The sequence below is a fragment of the Myxocyprinus asiaticus genome, chromosome 1 (genome assembly GCF_019703515.2).
Source record: "Myxocyprinus asiaticus isolate MX2 ecotype Aquarium Trade chromosome 1, UBuf_Myxa_2, whole genome shotgun sequence".
NCBI lineage: Eukaryota > Metazoa > Chordata > Actinopteri > Cypriniformes > Catostomidae > Myxocyprinus > Myxocyprinus asiaticus.
Window position 1 is genome coordinate 4,476,492 of NC_059344.1, and position 23,802 is coordinate 4,500,293.

At 37.4% G+C, this 23,802-nt stretch overlaps 1 protein-coding gene across 1 annotated transcript in view; it reads right to left on the reverse strand.

Moving 5' to 3' along the window:
- The window catches only part of LOC127442559 (adhesion G protein-coupled receptor L3-like), a 332,967-nt gene that overhangs the window by 36,553 nt on the left and 272,612 nt on the right, over window positions 1-23,802 (reverse strand). The window contains exons 13-15 of the mRNA XM_051700690.1: window positions 17,552-17,674; window positions 11,690-11,895; window positions 9,848-10,024 (exon numbers count right to left, since the gene is read on the reverse strand). Of these exons, the coding sequence (XP_051556650.1) occupies window positions 9,848-10,024; window positions 11,690-11,895; window positions 17,552-17,674 (506 nt within the window). The remainder of the gene's footprint in view (window positions 1-9,847; window positions 10,025-11,689; window positions 11,896-17,551; window positions 17,675-23,802) is intronic.

Sequence of the window (23,802 nt, forward strand, 5' to 3'; positions counted from 1 at the left end):
AATCAAATGACAAAAAAGACAATTATCAAAAAGTCACCCAATTTACCTGAATTCACTTTATGCTCTATTGTGCATTTCCATCTCTTATGTTTTACAGTTTGTGACAGTGGGTATTATTTTTAGGGAGGTGTGTTTTAAGCTCTCAGATATTGAGCATCGTTGATTTCCCACTAGACTCCCTCTGTAGGGTCCCTACGGTGGGCACACAGCCAGGGGAAAAGAGCACAGCTGATATGGGACACATCCCAGAAGACATTGAGCCTGGAAGACTGGATCTCAGCACTTCTGAAGAATACAGCTCATGAATATTAATGAGCACTGCATAGGTAACAGTACACAGTGTGTGTGTGTGTGTGTGTGTGTGCGCGTGTGCGTGCCCCAGAGGTCTGTTGTGCACATAACACATCATTCTTCCTGAAGCCCACTCAACCTTGAGCACTATATCTCCTCTACATTCAACACACAGTGAGTGTGTGTTGTGTGTGAGTGTGTGTTGTATGTCTCAGTGCTGTAAGTAAATCAAGTCGAAACGCCTGCTCAGCGGAATCTACAGTAAGGCCTCAGTTTATATAGTCAATGCTGAGCTCAAGTAAATCTACACATACACTAAACACATTGCGGCTATCCTTATGAGGACTCTCCAGAGACACAATGATTTGTATACTGTATGAACTATAGATTCTATCCCCTAACCCTACCCCTAAACCTAACCCTCACAAAAAACTTCCTGCATTTTTTCATTTAAGCGATTTGAATTATGGGGACACTAGAAATGTCCTCATAAACCACATTTATAGCATAATTACCAGTTTGTAACCTAAAGAAATTTCCTCATAAACCACCCAAACCCGCCCACACACACACACACACACACACTTCACTTAAACACTCGCATACTGTACACCTATCTTGATATTTAGTTTTTTGACAGTTTTCTATATATACATTACACTGTGGCCCCAAAAAGTATTTTGACATTTTATTCAGTTTCAGTCTGTTTTTAATGTCGTATAGACTACTTGTTTGATACTTTAATGTTGCTTTTTTGTCGTTTGAGGAGCTTAACAGACATGGACCCTATGAACTGTACTTACAGTATATGCAAAGGAGCTGTATGAAGATTCTTCAAATATTCTTAACTTGTGTTTCACAGAATAATAACAATAATAATACAAAAAACAAACAAACAGACAAACAAAAACAAATAACAGCCAGTCAGGTTTTGGAACTGCACTCTCTGGGTCAAATAAAAAGCTTGATACAATTATTGCATGATAGGTACATTTTAATATAGTCATCAAAATAACATCAAATACATCACAAATATTGTAGAGAGAATCTTGGTTAATAGTAGTGCTGTCAGTCGATTGAAATATTTAATTGCGATTAATCGCATATTTTTTTCAAAGTTAATTGCGATTAATCGCAGATTTCGAAAGTGCTTAAATTTGACTAATATATATTTGTCTTGGTGACAGAAGCTTCCAGTGCACAACAATACAATACAGCAAATTAAAATTAAAATTGAATAGAAAATAAAGTATATATAGAATACACAATAAGACAATATATATATATAGATAGATAGATAGATAGATATACGTAGTGCAAATTCAAATCTGTTATATACAGTGCAAGGGAATGTAATGGCAGAAGAGGTTGGATGTGTTGGATAAATATAAAAAGACTAAACTGTGTATTGTACATAATTATTGTTCAGTGGGGCAGTTTTAACGGTTCATGAGATGGATAGCCTGAGGGAAAAAACTGTTCTTGTGCCTGACGCTTCTGGTGCTCAGAGCTCTGAAGCGTCGCCCAGAAGGCAACAGTTCAAAAAGGTAGTGGGCTGGGTGAGTGGGGTCCAGAGTGATTTTTCCAGCCTTTTTCCTCACTCTGGAAGTGTACAGTTCTTGAAGGGAGGGCAGGGGGCAACCAATAATCCGCTCAGCTGTCCGAACTGTCCTTTGTAGTCTTCTGATGTACGATTTCGTAGCTGCAAATCTAAACCAGACAGTTATTGAAGTGCAGAGGACAGACTCAATGACTGCTGAGTAGAACTGTATCAGCAGCGCCTTTGGCAGGTTGAACTTCCTCAACTGGCAAAGGAAGTACAACCTCTGCTGTGTCTTATTCACAATGGAGTCAATGTGGGTCTCCCACTTCAAGTCCAGTGAGATGGTAGAGCCCAGGAACCTGAATGACTCCACTGCTGCCACAGTGTGGTTCAGAATGGTGAGCGGGGTCAGTGTTGGGGTGTTCCTCTTAAAGTCCACAATCATCTCCACCGTTTTGAGCGTGTTCAGCTCCAGGTTGTTTTGACTGCACCAGATGGCCAGCTGTTCAATTTCCCTGCTGTATGCAGATTCATCGTCATCTTGGATGAGGCCGATGACAGTAGTGTCATCTGCAAACTTCACGAGCTTGACGGAGGTGTCCTTGGTGGTGCAGTCGTTTGTATACAGGGAGAAGAGTAGTGGGGAGAGCACACATCCCTGGGGGGCACCAGTGCTGATTGTACATGTGCTGGAAAAATATATATATATACATATATATACTTCTGTTCCTGCCAAAATACATTTAGTTACATTATGTAACAATAATGTTTTATTGTAATTTTCCAAACAAAGTACTCCACAATATAAAGACAGAAATGCACTAAAATAGCACCAATTCAATTAACATTAAACGTTTTCCAAAGTCTAAGTGGGAGGTTGACTAATTGAAATAACTAAGTTAAAAATTCATTGCAATGGGCATTAAATCTCTTAAACTCTCATCCTCCACAATATTAATCCTGGCTATCCACTTTGCAATCGAGAAGTCGCATTCACATAATTCACGCCTTTTGAACTCCACATGAAAAGTGCTTGTAGAGAACTTGTTTTGCTCTGAGTGTTGGCACTGCGGACATAAATTATATTTTATCCAAATTGTCAGAAAGTGCAACATGGTGCCGGGAAAATGCTGATGCTTCTCTCCAGCGAGTCATATGAATGCAGCTTTTCACAGGTCCCATCTGGGTTTGTTTTATTCTAAAAATACGGTAAAGAGGTTCCTTCTCTCACTTGAATGATAACTTGATCATTGACATGGAATCACTGTTGTGTGTGTGTTTGTGGTGCGTGCGTCAGTGTAATGACCCCGGGTGGACACATAGCAAAGGTTCCGCCCTATTCTAACCAGTGTTCAGAACTCACATGGAGCTGAATAAAATGTCAAATCGGTAAATATGTTAATTGCGTATAAGAAAAATTAACACATTAAACATTTTTAAATAATCGCATGCGTTAACGCATTAATTTCGACATCTCTAGGAGAGACACAAATGCCAGAAGGAAAGTTTTGTGAATAAGACACTTGCACACACACACACACACACACACACACACAGCAGTGAAGCGGTTGTGTGATTAATAGATCTCTGCTCTCCATCAACCACACAGAAAGAGATAAGTGTGTGTGTGTGTGTGTGTGTGTGTGTGTGTGTGTGTGTGTGCATGCTTCCAGATTGATCACCCGTCTGTTTGGCAGCACAGGGCGCACGGTTGACGTCACACATTCAAGGAGAAATGCTTGTATTCTGATATCCCACCACATTTGCACATACGACAATATTCACCAGAGCCGTTCACACACCGCTTGCAGGCATCTCTACCCGTGAGTTCACACGCTGGACAGCTCATCAAATTTTGCATTCGTTTTCAAGCTTGACGTGGGAATAATTTACACAGAAATGTATTTTCTGTTTGTTTTCCATGAATGAGACCCACTAAATGCCAACAAACAAACTTGTGGTAACTCGTGGCAACACTCCAAATGCTGTAAGGACCCAATGAAATGGATTGAAGAGTGCAGTTTTCTTTCTTGTGTTTATGTATTTCCTATGGAAACAAGAAAATGGGGAGGAACATATCAGAGGGCTTGTTCTTTTTTAATAGCCGATAGGCTTTAGGGTCATTCAAAAGTACATTAGAGAAATCCAAAAGTATTGCACAAACTGAAGAGTCACATACGTCACTTTTTCTGAATAATAGATTCTATTTTAAGAGCACTAGTGCTAGTGATAAGTCACACACGCAAAGTCAGTAGGCATGGCCATGCATTTTTTGTATTTTCGTGTAAGCATGCACTAAGTTTACACGCAAGTGGGTTTGGCGATATCGCCCGCGCAACACGCAAATGTGCTGAGTCAAGTGCAATTTAATACTGAGGTTCTTCTCCGGTTATTGCATCCTATTATAGTCCATTCCCTCAAGCACCAGTGATATAAACAAAGACAACACATTAATAAGAAGTCAGTAGTGTAAATTGACCGTAAGCAATGAATTAGAAGAATAGAAAATGACGTTCTTTTCTGCAATAACTGCGTCCTTGATGATTGTCGGGCATATTTCTATGACAGTGACACACTACTATATATATATATATATATATATATATATATATATATATATATATATATATATATATATATATTAATTTTTTTTTTTTTTTGGGACTCACACAGTTAGCGTTTAAAAAAACCCGATGCAATGCGGGTGTGTCCATGTCTGCAGTGGGTGTGCGTAATGTCTGTAGTGAGTTTGGTTTAGTCTGATACGATTCGGGTGTCCCCATGTCAGCAGTGGGTGTGTTTAAGTCAGATGTGGGTGTGCCAATGTCTGCAGTGGGTGTGGTTAAGTCTGATGTGGGTGTGGCCATGTTTACAGTGGGTGTGGCTAAATCAAATGTTAGTGTGTCTCTCTCTGTCTGAAGTGGGTGTGCCCACTGTGTGTGATTGTGGTTAAATCAGATTTGGGTGTGTCCATGTCTGATGTGATGCCGGTGTGTCTATGTCTGCAGTGAGTGCGGTTGAGTCCGATGCAATGCGGGTGTGTCCATGTCTGCAGTGGGTGTGGGTACATCAGATGTGGGTGTGTCCATGTCTGGAGGGAGTGTGGATAAGTCTGATGTGATGCAGGTGTGTCCATGTCTGCTGTGGGTGTGGCAAGTCAGATGTGGGTGTGTCCATGTCTGCAGTGAGTGTGGTTGAGTCCGATATGATGCAGATGTGTCCATGTCTGCAGTTGGTGTGGATAAGTCAGATGTGGGTGTGTCCATATCGGCAGTGAGTTTGATTGAGTCTGATGCAATGCAGGTGTGTCCACGTCTGCCGTGATTGTGGTTAAGTCAGATGTGGGTGTGTCCATGTCTGCATTGAGTTTGGTTAATTACGACGCAATTTGGATGTGTACATGTCGGCAGTGGGTGTGGTTAAGTCAGATTTGGGTGTGTCCATGACTGCATTGATTTTGGTTTAGTCGATGCGATGCCGGTGTGTCCATGTCTGCAGTGAGTGTGGCTGAGTCCGATGCAATGCGGGTGTGTCCATGTCTGCAGTGGGTGTGCGTAAGGCAGATGTGGGTGTGTCCATGTCTGTAGTGAGTTTGGTTGAGTCCAATGCAATTTGGGTGTGTCCATGTCGGCAATGGGTGTGGTTAGGTCCAATGTGATGTGGGTGTGTCCATATCTGCAGTGGGTGTGGGTAAGTCAGATGTGGGTGTGTCCATGTCTGGAGGGAGTGCAGATAAGTCTGATGTGATGCAGGTGTGTCCATGTCTGCTGTGGGTGTGGATAAGTCAGATGTGGGTGTGTCCATGTCTGCAGTGAGTGTGGTTGAGTCCGATATGATGCAGGTGTGTCCATGTCTGCAGTGGGTGTGGATAAGTCAGATGTGGGTGTGTCCATGTCTGCAGTGAGTGTGGTTGAGTCCGATATGATGCAGGTGTGTCCATGTCTGCAGTGGGTGTGCAAGTCAGATGTGGGTGTGTCCATGTCTGCAGTGAGTTTGGTTTAGGCCGATGCAATTCGGTGTGTCCATATCTGCCGTGATTGTGGTTAATCAGATGTGGGTGTGTCCATGTCTGCAGTGAGTGTGGTTAAGACCAATGATGGTGTGTCATTGTCTAATGCAGGTGTGTCAATAGGTGTATTCAACTAAATGCAGCACTGCACAGACCGATTGGTTCCTGACTTGATGTCATGCATTTCATTTAGACATTTTTTCAAAATTTAGTCTGCACAAACACCGCGTCATGTGACGTATGACATCACAGTGCCGCGAGAGCGAATCGAGACCAGCCGTCTGACTCAGCCGGTGCAGTTGTTCCAAAGCAGCTGTACAAGCTCTGAGAATGACACAGCGTATTCGATGACGTGCATTTCATGTTTATTCTCCTTGACTCCTTGAGTTCTGCTAAACTTTCACAAATTTGTGTTTTTATAACAGTACAATCCTCTTTACATGCAATTTTAATTTTACATATGTTTATTCATAAAAAAATTTAACATTGTTAAAAAATACTGACTCCTTTATTGATATTAAAATAATATAGGCTTATATCAGACTTTCTTTTTGTACACACAGGTACTTTATTAAGCAGCACATAACCTATTCAAATAAATAGTGTTTCTGGTTATTATATATAAAAATTAAGCATCTGTCTATCTGAATTTCAATCACATCCATTTCATCTGCAATAAAGAAAGCAAACATTGTGCTCTCTGATGTGACTGATGCAGATTCAGCACACAATCAGAATCACAAAAGTGTCCGGCTTGACAGCTCTCTTTTCAACTCCTCCCCCAACTGCAACTGGCAAATCTCGCCAATCAGTAAGGCAAGCGCAGCTGAAGTTGAACACACCTCATGTCTGATGTAGATAGGCCTGTGTGGGTGTGTACCTGCATGCTTTGGGAGTAGATATGGCCGGTTTGGGTGTGTCACGGCGTGCTGTGGATGTGGCTAAGCCTGTGGTGATTATCTGGTTCTCCATCTGCGGTGGCCGTCTATGTCTTTTGACCATAAGCTACCCTATTTAACTTTAACAATGTGAATGAAATCTCATATACCTGAAGGAGTCCTGCAGTTCTCCCTCTCACTTGCTAATCAAAATGCCCCTCACCAATCCACTCTCCTTGTTTTCTCTCTCTTCCCCTAGAGAATCACGGCTGCTTCGACGCTGCTCCGCAGAGCAGCTTGACACAGACTGAGGCCATTCTTTCATCCGTCAAAATGTAAAAAAACAAATTCTCCCTCTACATTTCCACCCTTTTCTATTCTGTATTTTCATTCTTCTGAGGCTTTTTTGTTTCTCCCCAGGTAAAACTTAACTTAGGCTCTGAAAGGAAAATGTAAATGAGGCTTTTAGACTAAATGCACCTGGCCGAGACGCCATTTGCAGTCCCACGCCTGCCACGGAAAAACAACCCCACCACCAATTGTTCGCAAGACCACACAGTCTGTCAGAAACGCCAGACTGCGAATAGACAAACACAAAAAAAAAAACAGCAATTCTAAAAGGTGATCAGTATCAATAGAATATATTACAACAATTTATAAAACCCAGAGACGTCATGTTGTGTCAGATGTATCATGTTGGACTTTACACAAAAAACATGTATACAAAAAGAACAAATAAGCAACAGTAACAATGAAGTCTTGTAATTATGCCCACGTAGGAGAGTGTGTTTGTGTGTATGTGTGCGTTGAGCATGTATTAACTTGCTCTGCAGGGAATCAGCGTTGATTATGGATCATATGGAAATATGGTGGTAAAATTACTGTAATCCATTGCCTATCATGACTTATTGCTTTAATATACTCCGACTACCCCTCAAAGTTTATCTACATTTACCGCGTGTTTTACTGTCAAATTATGGCGTGTTATGCTGTCAAACTAACCAACCAACCAAGCTATTTTGTGATCATAAAATTGTTAGTACAACAAAGGCAACCCTTTGTTTATGTCGTAGACAGTTTTATCATTATCATGTATTTTCCATTCTACAACAAGTCACACAATGTTTTCTCATGAGTAGGTATAATATTTTGCATCAATGGCCCTATTTTCTAAGTGCTAAGCATAGCGCATGCAATAATTCATGCGTGCAAAGTTAGTGGGCATGGCCATGAAGTTTTGATATTTTAGTGCAAGCATGCGCTAAGTCAAGGCGCAAGTGGGTTTGGTGAAATTGCGCCCACAACACGCTAATGGGCTGGGTCAAGTGCAATTTAATTCCACGGTTCTTTTCCGGTAATTGCACCATCTGCGTCCTATTATCTAGTCCATTTCCTGTCAAGAATCAGTGATAAAAACAAAGCCAGCACATTCATAAGAAGTTGGTAGTGTAAATGGACTATTTGCAATGAATTAGAAGAATAGAAAAACTGACTAACGCATTCTTTTGTGCATTAACTGCGTCCATGTTGAATGTCAGGCATACACTGATGAGCCAAAACATTATGACCACCTGCCTAAAATGCTGTCGGTCCTCCGCGTACCAGCAAAACAGCACCGACCTGTCGAGGCATGGACTCTACAAGACCCCTGAAGGTGTCCTGTGGTAGCTGGCACCAAGACATTAGCAGCAGATCCTTCAAGTCCTGTAAGTTGTGAGGTGGAGCAGCTGTGGATTGGACTTGTTGGTCCAGCACATCCCGCAGATGCTCAATCAGATTGAGATCTGGGGAATTTGGAGGCCAGAGAAACACCTTAAACTCTTCATCACGTTTCTCAAACCATTCCCGAACAATGTGTGCAGTGTGGCAGGGCACATAATCCTGCTGAAAGAGGCCACTGCCATCAGGGAATACCATTGCCATGAAGGGGTGTATCTGGTCTGCTACAATGTTTAGGGAGGTGGCACATGTCAAATTGACGTCCACATGAAACGCCAGAACTAGGGTTTCCCAGCAGAACATTGCCCAGCACTGCTAGTAGGTACTCACTTCTGCTGACCGGGAGCACCCCACAAGTTTTGCCGTTTCAGAGATGCTCTGACCCAGTCGTCTGGCCATAACTTTACTCCTGCCCATTTCTGCTGCATCCAACACGTTGACTAAGAGAACTGATTGTTCGCTTACCAGATGGTAATCTACGCAGACCTTGACATGTGGCCTTGTTAGGAGATGATCAACATTATTCACTGCACCTGTGAGTGGTCATAATGTTTTGGCTCATCGGTGTATTTATATGTGAGTGACACGCTCCTTTTAGACACATGGAAAATGTGGTTCTCATCAGGATTTGGATGTAGGCTCCGTTAAAGTATATTAAAAAAAGTATTATTAATTATATTGATCAATATACACACAAATCATGGCTAGAATTAACAGTTATTGTAATGGCCTTTCAGGTTAGGTTGCAAAAAAATCACTACGACAACAGGTGAAAGAAATATAAACATAATAATAATGATAATAATAATAATAATAGAAAAGTAAACCATGACCTCTAGAAAGTTTCAAAAGTATTTTTGTTTCATAAAACAGATACAACACTTCTTGTCAGGGACATAATTTGATGTTCCACATGTTGATGTGACATGGACTTTATTACAACCTGCTGGTGGGATCTCCAAACTACAAATGCAGGAACTTGTTTTATGTCTTTGCGCAGTGACCTATTTCTCAGGAAAATAGCAAAATGCGCTTTCCGCTACTTCATTAACACACAATACACCCACAGTTTGCGTGCGTACACCCACAGATAGCACAAACACACCCACTTTCGCTTTGCGCTAACATGAAAATTGCGCTTAGAATTAGTGCTCTCATGAAAATTAGATCAGACGTTGTATTGCGCTGCGCTTAGGGTGGTCATGAAAACAGAGCCCAAAGTGTGGTTCTAGCAGACATACTTTTGCTTACGTTTGCATAGACACTCAAATGTACAATATTGATGTATTCATAGCATCTACAACATAAAACAACCTTCGAGATGACTGTGAAGAAGAATGTTACAGATGTTTGTTCAGAAGCTTTCATGTTTATATCTGAGACATGTGCGTGTAAAGTGTTTCTTACCTTCACGTCCACGTGAGCCATGAGCACAGCGAAGTTTGTCAGGTGTGTGCATGAGCAGGTGGTATGAGTCCGGTTGGTTCCGAGCAATCTGCAGTCCTGTGTGGACCAGAAACCTGTCATATTGCGCTTTGAGTAACTCCAGAACGAACAGTTGGGGTTGAAATTCTCTTCAGACTGCTGGATAGAGAAAAATAAGAAACATCACCAGAAATGGGCGAAAAACACAAACCAACCTCTACAAGAAGTTACACTTGGGCTTAAAAACTAACTTTTCTGCCAATAGCGGGGGACTTAAAATAATAAAATTGTCGTTATAAAAAAGCATTACACACACACATTTGTGCCCGTAAATTCTATTTCAACGTGAGCTGCTTTGTTGCTTGGTAACCGAACTCTATTACTTTTGTTAAACACACAATCCCTTCAAATTATAATGACTCTGAACAATATTATATTCCACAAGGTCATTCAATTTCAATATCTGTAATTTTACAAATAAATGATTTGATGGTTCTCTATAATTACTTCAAATAATTCTCATTGCTTTCTTTTGAAGAATAAAAATTTGATGTGTGTACGTTTTCTAGGCTGTTCCCCAAACTGCAACACAGTATGTTATGTAAGGAATAATAATCGAGCAATACAATGCATATAATGCCTTCTCATTTAACCTATCCTTCACTCTATGCAGAATTGCAATCGATTTTACTACCTTAGATTTGACTAAATTAATATGCGATTTCCAACATAGTTTTTCATCAATTATAACTCCTAAAAATGTCATTTATTTTACTCATTTAATTTTTGTATTTTCAATTATTATTTGTCGATCTCTAGTGAACTCTTTATTTCTTAATATCATGTATTTAGTTTTTCCAAGATTTAAGGACCATTTGTTTATATCAAACCATTTGTTTACCTTTTTAAATTCTTGTTCCCCAATCTTTAATACCCTATCTAAATTCTCATCAGAATAAAATAAACTTGTGTCATCTGCAAACAAAATACATTTCAACTACTTCGATACCATCCCAAGGTCATTTATATACAAAAATCATTTTGGACCTAAAACTGATCCCTGCGGCACTCCACATCTTATCTGCATTAAGTGTGTTACCGTATTATTTAAACTTACAAATTGTTGCCTATTTTTCAAGTAACTTGTTATAATATCTCAAGGCCATTAATACACATTTTAGGAGTGAACTCATTAAACGAGAACTAGATCACAAAAAGTGGTCCATGGAAACGTTTTTTTCAGTGACTAATGCATTTTTTTTTCTTTGTAAAAATGTGCACTGATGAACGTTACAGAATCAGACCAGATACGTACAGTATGATAAGAAAATATATATGGTCAATTTTATTTTCATGCTGACTTTAATGTCGGTAAATGAAAAATAAAGTGTCACTTATTTTTACTTATAAAACACCTATTGTCCACAATAATTACTCAAACTTTACTAAAACAAAATTGAAAAAAGAAGTTTACACCATTTTCAGTGTCGCAATGTCTTGCTTATACTGTAAGTGACTTTATGCTTGTTTTATCATTAAGTAAGTGAATTTAGCTGTCAAACCCTACCAATAAAAGACAATATTTTGCAATATCAGACAAAAAAAAAAGAAAAAAAAGAAAGAAAAACCTGGAATCCAACAAATGGTGCAACATGACTTAAAGGTGCAGTAAGTAGTTTCTTTTATGAATGAATCACAGAAAACCCCCTTATTGGCTTTCAGATTTCACTGAAATAACTGTCATGAAATATCACATCTTTCTATGTACCTGTCTCTGACAGCCCGAGGCTCTGTAATCACCTAAAAAAATGGACACGGGCGTACCTGAATGTGCCGTACGGTGAATATGACAGGGTCGGACAGATAAACTTTGTTACTGTCTTTGTTGATTGCCGCCGTTATAATGGGAGAGTTGACAATGACTGAGTAGTTTGTGTTTAACGTCTCGGTGCTGAACTTCATGCTGGCGTTTTCTGTTGTCAGGTATGAACCCAGATGCTTATACAGGACGAATGCCATCCGAATCTCACCTGAAATGAGATGGAAATAGAGGAGCTGTTAGTTCTACTCAGATTTTCCCATGATTTTATTTAATTATTGTCAAACTGCAAGGTCATAATTAATTCAAAATGTCATGAACTATCTAGCAAAAATTAGCAGCTACTCAATTTTACAGCATCACTTTAAAATAAGGTTCTAGTAAATGCGTATGCACTAAAAACTAAATAATTTTAAGATTTACACATTTAATTTCATAACAAAATTCCATCAAAATGAATTAAGTAACCTTTCATAAAATGAAATAAGCTCATATTACATTTTATTAATTTAATTTTGTTAAACATTACATAATTACATGGATTTTTCTTTTTTTTTTTTTAATTGAAATGTCCAAAACTTAAATATAAGTTAAAATATTTTTTTGGGGTGTAGGTACTGTGAACTAACAATGAACAATATATTTTTTTACAGCATTTATTAATCTTGGTTTATGTTAATTAACAAAAATACTAGTATTTAATATTAGTTCACTAATGTAAACATATACTACCTTTAATTAAAAAAATAAAGTATTGGTATATCTTGAAAATAGCATGAACCAAGATTAATAAGTACTGTAAAAGTATTATTCATTGTTTGTTTATTCTAACTAATATAGTTAACTAATGTTAACAAATAGTACCTTAATGTAAAGTGTTACCATTTTTATCATTTTCAGTAGTGTGACAAGCTGTTTTCAAAGTAGTGCAGCTTTTCTAGTAACACTAAACACAGCTAACAGAACTAGAAAACTCGGTCAAAAACATGAACAGCAGCATTTCAAGTAAACATGTAACAGTGTTTACAACCCATTTTACTTCTATACTCTGTGCTATTTCCCAGTGAAATATTCAAACAAGAATAAAAAAGTGTGGCACGGAACTATATTTTATCTGTAAGGAATTGACAGGATAGGGAAAAGTGGGCGTTGAAGGGAGCTAGGTAGTAGAAGGGGAAGGGTTGAAAAACAAGAGGTCTTGGTTAGAGGTGTAACAATCCATTGATGTGGATTGATGCATCGGTCAAATTACCGATGCATCGGGTTGTGTGTATTGCACTCAGAACTGATACTCACTACAAGCAAGTCAAGTGAAGATGGAGCGGTCTACCTCAGCATTTAACCACTGGATCTATAGAGATCATTTCATTTTTAAGAATGAAATTAAACCAGTGGTGTCCAGCTCACACGTTGAACTTAATTGCTTCAAAGGATCTAATGGATGCCATCTCTAAGGGTCCTACCCACAGGGTACACAATAGTTCAACTGCAAAATGTGCAGCAATACTGAACAAAGCCCATCGCTCTACTGTTTTGAATTATAAACGTTGGCCATGCACTGTCATTACTGTTAGATTTAATGTTTATTCCATTCATGTAGGGTTAGGGTTATGATGCATTTTTTAAAATGTCATAAGGAGCTCTTTTTGGGAGGAAATACATTGTCATTATCTTTTTACTTTTATGCTAACATGATTATCCTACTCAAATCCATGTGACATACAATAAAATAGAATTAGGTTGAAAGTATTCCAAAAGTAGTCTCAAAGTAATCTGATTATATTACCCAAAAAATGTAATCTACGAGATTACGTTTCTGATTGCATTTATTGTCATTTGTATTCAGTACCTTTCACAATTCACAAGTAATCCGCCCAGCACTGGTCTTATGTTGTTACTTTTACAATAAAATATTTTTAAATATTTAGATTTATATTACATGCCCCACCAGCACATACATCGTGTCTTCAATTTGTGAATAATAAAAAAACATTCCTCATTAAACCACATCATATACATAAAAAAATAAAACAATACTAAATCTAGTAAATATATAGGATATAAAAAGCTTAAAGGAATATTCCGCATTCAATACAAGTTATGCTCAATCGATCATTTGTGGCACAAAAATTCATTTGGATTCATTCCGCATTTTCTTTAAAAAAAGCAGTAATCTGGGTTATAGTGAGGTGCTTACAATGGAAGTGAATGGGACCAATTTTTTAATGTTACAATATTCACTGTTTCAAAAGTATAGCCTCAAGACATACACAGTGTGCGTGTTAACATCATTTTAGTGTGATACAATTACATCAACTTTTCTGTACAAAGTTATGTCCAATTTTACAACTCAGTTGCCATGACGATGTAATGATAATGATTTAAACAACTTAACAGCTCAAATAACACACAAGTTTTAACAGAAGAATGAATGGAAGTGCTTTTATAAAATAATGAGCTTCACATTTCTGCCTTTAAACCTCCCAAAAATTGGCCCCCATTCAATTCCATTGTAAGTGCCTTTTTTTAAAAACATTATGCCACAAATGCTGTCAATTGAGCTTAACTTGTATCGAACACAGAATTTTCCTTTAATCTGATAGATACTCAAATATAAAGCATTGCAATGGAGCCAAGTCTCTGTCATTTCAAAATAAGGTTCCCTTGTGGATTTTGGGCATGTTTATTGTAGACAGTCCCACGCTATGCACCAAATCTTATTTTTTGGTCTGGTTATAATTAAACAATAAACTGCATCTGGAATTTCATACATTTTGGACTCTTGTGGCCTCTATGTCTGTTCCTGTAAAGAATGACTAAGAATTTTTGAAACAATTCCTTAAATCAATTTTAAAAACTAGTTAATTGGCCAGTTAATTGGCTATAAGCCTTTTCCACCATCTTAGTAATCGGTATCGGTATCCACTAACGGTCGACCTCTAATATGCAGTGTCAATAACAACTATTGGATGGATACAGCTCGTGACAGACTCGCAACCTATAAATGGAGCTGCTCTTCTAGGAAAATTTCGCCAAGCAAATCAACTCTGTTAGTCTTTTGTCTTCTGAAACATACCACGATAACACGTCTCTTCATCATGCCAGCTATTACTTTTGTCTTTCGCTAAAGAATTTTCTGAAACATTCTAACACCGCATTGTTTCTCAGTGTATACCTTTGGCGCTGTAATGCATGGTTAATCCCGCAAAAGCAGTGCTAACCCAGCTCCGGAGCAGGGTTGTATAACCCTGGGTTAAAAGCGATGCTAACCCCCTTTCAATATAACAAGTGTGAAATGTTGCTTTCCCCAGGGTCATAAAGCGAAGGCTGTGAGAAAAGCCCTGTAGAGTGTACTGGAGTTCTGCCATACGCTTTTCTCATTAAAAATGAGAAATTTACTTCATTACCGTGTGTTCACAGCTTCTCTTACAGAGCGTACAGAAACTGTCACGACGCGATCAAAATCCTGTTTTAGTCGTTATATGAGAGGAAATGGCCAATGAGGTGAAATAATTTGAGATTTGATTAGATGGGACTCACTAGATCATGTTATGAATACATAACACCCATGATGCTTTGTTCCACTCTGCAGCATCTACTGAAAGCCACAAATGTTTTGAGTGAGCGAGAAAAAGGAGAGAAAAAAAAATCTAACGACAGAGTAAGTCTGATTCGCCTTCATTGAAATGTCATTAGCGCTTTACTGCTTCCATTGACAAAAGCTCCAGTTCTGCTCGTTATTTTTGCATCTTTCACTCAGTTGCTTTCTTCACAAAAAGAAATGAAAGAACACCCCCCCCCTCCAGCTCCCTATTGAGTCTGGGATCACTGACTCACAAGAAAATACAAATATTTTTGCGATCACTGTTGATGGGCCAGTTGGTAACAAGCCTTAGGCTTGTAGGGAAGGAAGCCTTTGATGAAGGAAACCAGTTGGACATCGACTTGTTTATAAAACACGAATAAGTGTGGAAGATCTGAGCTCTGTTTGCAAGGCACGGAAAATAAAGTCGGCGTAAAAGGGTGCATAGATTTGTGGACATGTGTAACTGGGATACAGATTAACTTGAGCACAGAAGGAATGATAAAACTGAAATCAATTAATTAAAGGAGAAGAAATTCACACTGAACAAATGAAATGTTTTGTCATCTCAAACTTATGTAGTCTTTAAGTCTAAAGAGAATCTCAGTCGTCCAGCTCATTGTAGTCTTGCATATGTACACTACTACATTTTAAAATCGTGTACAATACATTTTTCTTTAGTTATAGCACCCCCTAGTATCGAAAGTTGATGACATTTGGCAAGTGTGCTTAGAATGTATGGTTGTCCATGTGTACCAAGTTTTGTGAAGTTTGGACATTGCACAAACAAGATACAGGCTAATTAGTCATTACGGGAATGACCCCTTCCAACCCCCCACCCCCAGCTTATATCTTCCAAATGAATCAAAATACCTTGAACAACTTTTTGTAAATAATGTCTCTAAATGACACGTTAAATTTCAAGCAAATCGGAAAAACGTCCAGAGACTAGTTAAAAAAAGGAAAGTTTTACAAAAAATACAGTGTCAGAAGATGTGTCAGATTTAGAAGAAATATGCAATTTTATTCTAGCCCTTAGAGTTCCAGAGTTATTAGCAAAAAATCTGAATTAGCTGATTAAAGTGGTTGTGGCTGATTCTAACTAAATTTGTCCTGAATGTAGGACTGGCTGACATGGCTACATAAATTCTCTCTCAATATTCAGCCTACTGACGATATTTGATATTTATCTCAATAATTATGTTTTTGCTCTGAAATGGCTATAAATGTTTTATTTATTTTTTTAAATCCAGAGGAAATCAGAGAAACCACCATTTAAACCAACCAGGCACTTTTCCAAAGTGGATTTAAAAAGTTTAATGGATGAAGTAAAAATCTATTCAATCTATTTTATTAATGAAGGCATGTTTTCCACAGTTTTTCACTAAATTAACACTGAAGGAATGATTATATTTAATTATTTTCATTTATATGCACCAATGTACAAGAATGTATAATAAAATGTAATAAACAATACATGAAGCATTATTTACTTATATCTTTCTTATAACTTTTTCTTTTTATAATGAACAAGTGTGCAAAAACAACAACTTCACTCACTTACTTTTTGGAACCCAGCTGAATATTACTATTATTATTGTGGGACCCAGTCATGTTCATTATTATAATATAATACCGAGTTATTATTATTCTATTATTAGTTTACAGAATAGATTTGTTTTATGCAGTAGTAATACATTTCTGTCACATTTACTTCACCTTCATCTGAAGCCTTTATTTTGGCAATAGGCCAAAGTGAACATCACCTGTCCACTCTGAAGCACATACAGACTACAAAATAATTCAATTCAGTTGTAGCCTTTTGTGGTTTAATAATCACATAATATCAAAACGTGATTTAGATGTTATTTTGGTTAATTGTGTGGCCCTTAAGGATCGTGAAATCAGTCTAATGACTCGATCATAGAGGCTAAATAAAAAGCACATTACATTTATTGTGATACTGCTTAATTTTATACCTGCAGCAAAAACATTGCCATTATATTGTGGATATTCAATATATCGCCCAGCTCTATCTGACAGCATATACCAAATATAATGACCATCAGCCTATTTAATCTTTTAAAATCAAAAATTTTGTTGGGTACCGGTCCAAACTTTTAACATCATACAAAGTTATTAGCTGAAAATCTACTCCGCCATAAGGTTTGGGTTAGGTTAGGGTCAGGTTAGGGTCAGGGTTAGGTAGAAGACTTGGAATATAGTGCACAAGTGAAATGGACTAAAATGTTTCATTTGTGGATTGTAGTGCTGTTGACAGTACCATTTCTCCCATGCTGTTTAAGGGTGTTTGCTGACAGATGAATAGCATTGCCTTGTCCTCCAGTCTGAGGAAACTTCAGATCAGGAAGATTTCCATCCGTGCTCATCCTCGCCACCTCCAGCTCTGAAAACACACAAACACATACATAGTTAGACAACAGTTTAAAAATGAGAGACTCTCTGAAGTTGAAAATGGAGTGTTACGGTCCTGCCCTTTTTCTTTGTTGTTGATCCCGGACGAGCCCCCAATTTATGTTATGACCTGGCTCATAGCCATAACATAAAGGAGAACAAACGACCGATTAGACTGAAAATGGAACGGGTGGCTTTCTACCACAGTCATATTCACGTTAACAGAACAAAAGGTAGAGATAAACAGTGATGGACAGAGCAAAAAGAGAGGATTCTAGCTTGCAGGAAATAGTTTTCATTCTTCTGTCATTGCTGTGAGAGGCTTAAGACTGGCAAACAGCAGCGCTGTGATGTTGTTGTGCCTCGGGAGAAATCAAAAGCTGATTTAAATAACACTTTAATCGCACAAAATCTGCTCACCAGATTATGAGGACAGACACTTAAACAAATAAACACATGAACACACGTTCCATCAAGATGGGGAAAATTTAAATAGAATGGGACATCATTTTTGAGCCACATTATATTAAACCGAAGTAGGAGGACAACTACTTCAGGGTTGGTTGGGAAAGATGCACCCAGGGTTTTCTTTCCCCAAACAACTTTCCTGAACGCTATAATCAGATGGTAACGGCACTAAACTTCTCTCGATTCTGCACATGGTGCTCTGAGTCATCAGAAAATTCTCTCATCATTTACCAATTTATCACAAAATTTAATTAAAATGCAGATAGCCATTTCAATTTCTAAGACGATAACTGGAAGTCACTCACAATAATGTACAGTAGCAGACTACTGTTTGAAAAGTGTGCCTACAGTGTCGCTATTTTTCTTAAAGCGGGACATATACAGCATATACTGCAGTGATAAGCTAGTATTCCATTCTGAACATTTTCATTGTCAGTAAATGCCAGAATTTTCATTTTTTGGTGAACTATTGGTTTAACTGAAGGCTGCTTTGCAGCTCCACGGTGCCAGTGTGGAACTCAGCCGCCCCACGGGCCAAACAAACCTTATGATGCTGCAAACTAGCCCCATCAAATGTGGATTAGAGGCCTGCTAAAGATGTCAAAGCCTTCTGATTAATCACAGTGCTCCGCAAAGGATATCAAATAATGCACATATAAGGTTTGTCAGGAGGGAGTCTCTCCCTCTCAAACAGCAAGCTCCGGATCCCTTAATACAGGGATAAAGCGGATGCCAGACACGATAAATTCTGCTTTATTAATTCCCAAAATGGCAGCCAGAGTTTCCATGGCAGCCAGACCTCCCTACATCTCTGTCTTTAGAAACAGGAGAAATAGAGTTTAGATTCACACATGCATAACTGCATAGCATATGCATGATTTTCCAACATTACAAAAAAATTTACATTTCTTAAAATTGTGACACCAAAGAAGTAACATCAGTAACATTTTATAATAATTACACAGTATAAAGTATTTGTAAAGCATTAGTTTGTAGTTAATTGATCATTTATAAATGATTGTTCCTACATTATTAATACATTAATAAGCTACATATAAATAGTATGTTATTTGTTTCTACTCACTTTAGCAAATGATTTATTATTGTTTAATAAGTTCATATATAAGCAGTTTGATATATTTTTTTATCCTTAGTAAACAACTTGTTAATCATACCTAACTCATGTATTTTAGTTGATGCAAACCAGTGTTAAAGAAGTGTTTATGAGAACATTTAAGAAAGCAGACATTCATAGTTAATAAAGATATTAAATATGTAATGAATTGGATACACATTTCTGCTTAATGTGTATATTAATGTTTTAGGAACACTTACTAATAAATCAATGAAAGCTTAATAAAACATTTGCATTTTATTTTAAGTAATTAAAGTTGCTGATGTATTAATTTTGCTCATTGAAACTTGTCATCAAAGTGGTGATTTGGCTAAAAATGGATTTCTATGAGAGACAAATTTGTCTTCCTGAAGGGAGCGCCTCCCGACCTGAATCCTGAAAGTGGAATTCTTCGTTGATCGGCATTCAAATCTCAGGATGTTTTTTTCATACTGCAGACATGTGTACATTAAATATTAAATATTGTGCTTGTATCTTTTTACTGCAATGATTGGCACCTGAGATACAAATCCACCCCTGCAATCTCATAAAATGCCCTATTCAGTAACCACAAACTACTGTTACTGTTCCATTTGGCCCAATGATGAGAAAAGTAACATGTACGGCGTGACAACGTCACTTGTACCCTTCAGCAGCATAGCAAGGAAATAAAATTAAAAATAATTCTCCATTTCATCACTAACCTAGTTTCCATCCACTTTTCCTGCTTTTTTGTTATCAATAAAGTGAAAATGTGTAAAAAAAAAAAAAAATTCAAAATGTGCCGTCTTCTGCTCATTTCCATTCAAATGGCCTTTTATCGCTAAAAATGGTGTGCGTGATGACATCATGCTTAAAAAACTTTGTCGCACAAGTTTTGGTTTATCGCAAAAGAAATCTGCTATTATCATCTAATAGTTTTCTGAAAGTGAACTCGGCATTGGACAAATAGTTCTGATAGTTTATAGTCTTGAAAAAGTGTAGAACATTCTGAGAATACAATTCAGCCGACCTTTTTCATCTACAGAACAGGGTAAGGCTAATTTAAGTTTGTGTAAAGAAAAGGCAATTATACAGGCCTAACTATTTATTTAATATATTTATTTTAATGCTTTTTTTGTTCGGTAATTTATTTAATTTAATACAGGGAATTTTGCCAGCATTTTTTCAAAAGTAAGCTAAACAATAATTTAATAGAATTGGGTTATATGTTAGTGTTCCAAAATAGCACACTGAAGCATTTTCTCCTAGTAATGTGTATTTGTTTTTAATTTAAAACATCTTTGTGCATAGAAATGATATGTTGTTTGTATTGTGGTCTAATTCCATGACTGCCATCTATTATTTTGAATGGTGTGGAAAAGCAACTTTAATAAATAAACGGATGGCTACCATGATTAAATGGATCGCAAAAAGTGGCCATTCATTTGTTCTCCTTGCACTTGTCGATGACAGGTGCATGATACGAGATATTTGTGTTGGCACTCCTGGAAGTGTCATGATGCAGATGTGTTTGCAGCATCTGATCTCCATTAAGACCAATCCATAACAGTGCGAGTAATGCTTCACGTACAATAAATTGGCTTTCAAGGATGTATACCTTGTCGTCATGATTAACACAGGCTAACGATTGGGGTAAATTGTGTCATATGACACTACATTTTTGCGTTAATGCCTATTTTCTCGACAAAAAGTGTTTCCAAACCAGTTTTTCACAACATTTGAAGTATCGACATAGAGTTTGTGCGCTAGAGTTAAATGGAAAAATATGATGTCGATAATTAGCATTTTGTCGCAAAAAAAAAACCCTTGGATGGAAACGTAGTTACTGTCATGTGACCGTGGTGACATGCTGGCTGTTTCCAGAATGTGCGCACAGACTGTAGCAGGATTTTGGAATCGGATTAAATGAAATATTTATAGTAGGTCCACTGGTGAAACTGAATTAAACAGTCATTTTAATTGTCAATAATGAGAACAAGCCTGCTTATAAAGCTTAATAGGATGGAACATGCTGAAGTGGCGTTTGAGCAAGAGGATCTTTTTTAATAAACTGTGGATCTTCCTCTCTCTCTATTATTCCTGTACTTTTGTGTTGTGTTTTTTTTTTTTTTTTTTTAAGCTTTAGTGTCTGTTTTGAGCCTTTGTGATTGAGATGCTGTGGAGATGGTAATTTCAGGGCCAAGTATTCAGAGTAATGGATCGTTAATAAATGTTTAATTAGGCGTATAGAGTTCTCACTTTATATTAGGTCACGCAAAATGCTTAGTTAGCAATTAGTCAATGCTTTATTATGACCTATATATTAAGTAATAATTACTTTAATAGTAAGTGTTACTAAAACAGTAACAAACACAAATGTAAATCCAATTAATTACATTTATAATTTCTTTATTTACTATGAATTCATGCCTTGTTCATGTTAAAAAACATTATCAAACTGCCTATAAATGAACTTATTAAACAATAATAAACCATTTGCTACAGTGAATATAAACAAATAAACTATTTGTATGTAGCTTATTAATGTAGGAACAACTGTTTATAAATGATCAATTGACTATAAACTAGGGCTGTCAAAAGATTACAATTTTTAATTGCGATTAATCGCATGTTTTCTTGTATTTAATCGCGATTAATCACAATATCTCATGTGGACAAAATGTATGTAATAGATGTATTTATTGTTTATCAGTCATTTACACACAACCTACCCTATTAACAGAGTTGGTACAACAGAAAACACAGCACAATAAAAAAAAAAAAAAAAATATATATATATATATATATATATATATATATATATATATATATATGTGTGTGTGTGTGTGTGTATTATGACAGGGCATATTTGCATATTTGCTTCCTTTTATTATGTTTTAACAGACATAATGTTTAGATGAGCAAAGTGGAATTAAATAGCTCTGGTCATGTGATTATTTACACCACTCATGCAAAAAAGTCTGCACTGTCATTTATAATTGACAACTCTGTGCAAAATACATCACCCCATTCAGTGGGATTAAATGGGCTAATAACAGTGTAGATTACCTGCAGGGTTCCAGCATCTTCTGCTGTTCTACAGTGGCTAGTGCACTATCAAACGCACTATTATGCGGAGACACTGTGACAGAACCTTAGAGACTGTGCACAGCAGGGTTTCCGTTAGCTGGAAATGTCAGACAAATTCAAAAATAATTTGCGCTGCGCTGCCATGGAGGATTTCCAGACAGTTTGAGAAGTTCAAAAGCAGCCTGCGTTATTCCCATCTCATGTGCCAGTTTAAAACTCATCGGTTAGCACATCGGTTGATTAACCGGTGAGTAAATCCCGAAATTCAACAGGAGAGTTAATTCATGATAACATGTAAACAAACAACATAAAGAGCAGCTTGCACCCATTTGGGGTGATTCAATCAGAAGTGGACAAGCGAGACACATCACTGTTATAACTGGTCGTATTATGCTTCTTTTTTTGACCACTTGTGTTTGGATTTCGTGGGAGAGGCTCTGGTATAATGACACATTAATCATTAGGCCTATGTCTCTGTGTTATTGCATGATATAGCGCAAAAAGTAAAAGAAGACAAAGAAAGCACTTAAAACGTGCACTGTTTCTCTTAATTATACTTGCATGTACTCTAAGCACAAACATGATATTATGAGCAGAATTCGAAGTAATTTAGTGTAAAGCCTGAATTAACAGAGCTTCAAATGTGTGTGCTTAGAGATGATATGAGCTGATTTTTTCCAATTTATCTGGCAAAAATGATAATTCCTGGACACATTGGCCAGCACTAAAACTCTGGTGCGCAGTGCAAAGCAGGGGTTCAAATGGCCGCTGCAATCATGTTACGAGCACAGTATCTAACTGTGTTTTTTGTGTGTTTACTTCATTCTAAATGTTCCCCTGCTTTGCTACATTGATAGAATGCTTGGCACAGGTCTCAGCATAATGTCTCCCACCATTTGCTTTCACAATGGTCAATGCATGGTTTATTAAAATGGTCATATAAAAACGTGCATTAACGGCGTTAAAAAAATTGTGGTGTTAAAGGAATACTGCGTTAACACGCTATTAACTTCGACAGCTCTACTATAAACTAATGCTTTACAAATAATTTATACAGTGTAGTTATTATAAAGTGTTACCGTAACATCATTTGGACTAGGGATGTGCAGGAGTAATCGAGTAATATAGTACTCGTTCTGCACCAGCTACTAGAGTATTAAAAACGCTACTTGGATATCGCAAAAGAATATTCCTTTCCACATTTTCCTGCAGTGAGCAGTGCTAAATTACACTGTTTTTCCTCTGAATCTCTCAACAAATCTTGCAGTTACAATTGAGTCCACTGTGGGGTGCTGTTGATACGTGTGTCATTGAGGTGTTGGATGATTTGCACCAAACTCCTGAGAAAATTTAAGCAATGATTTGATAGTGAACGGAAAGTAACACAGACCCCTCTGTAATACTGCAGAAGGCAACTCAGAGGATCAGACCCGCAAATATTTGCCATTCCAAATCTTCCAATGAGG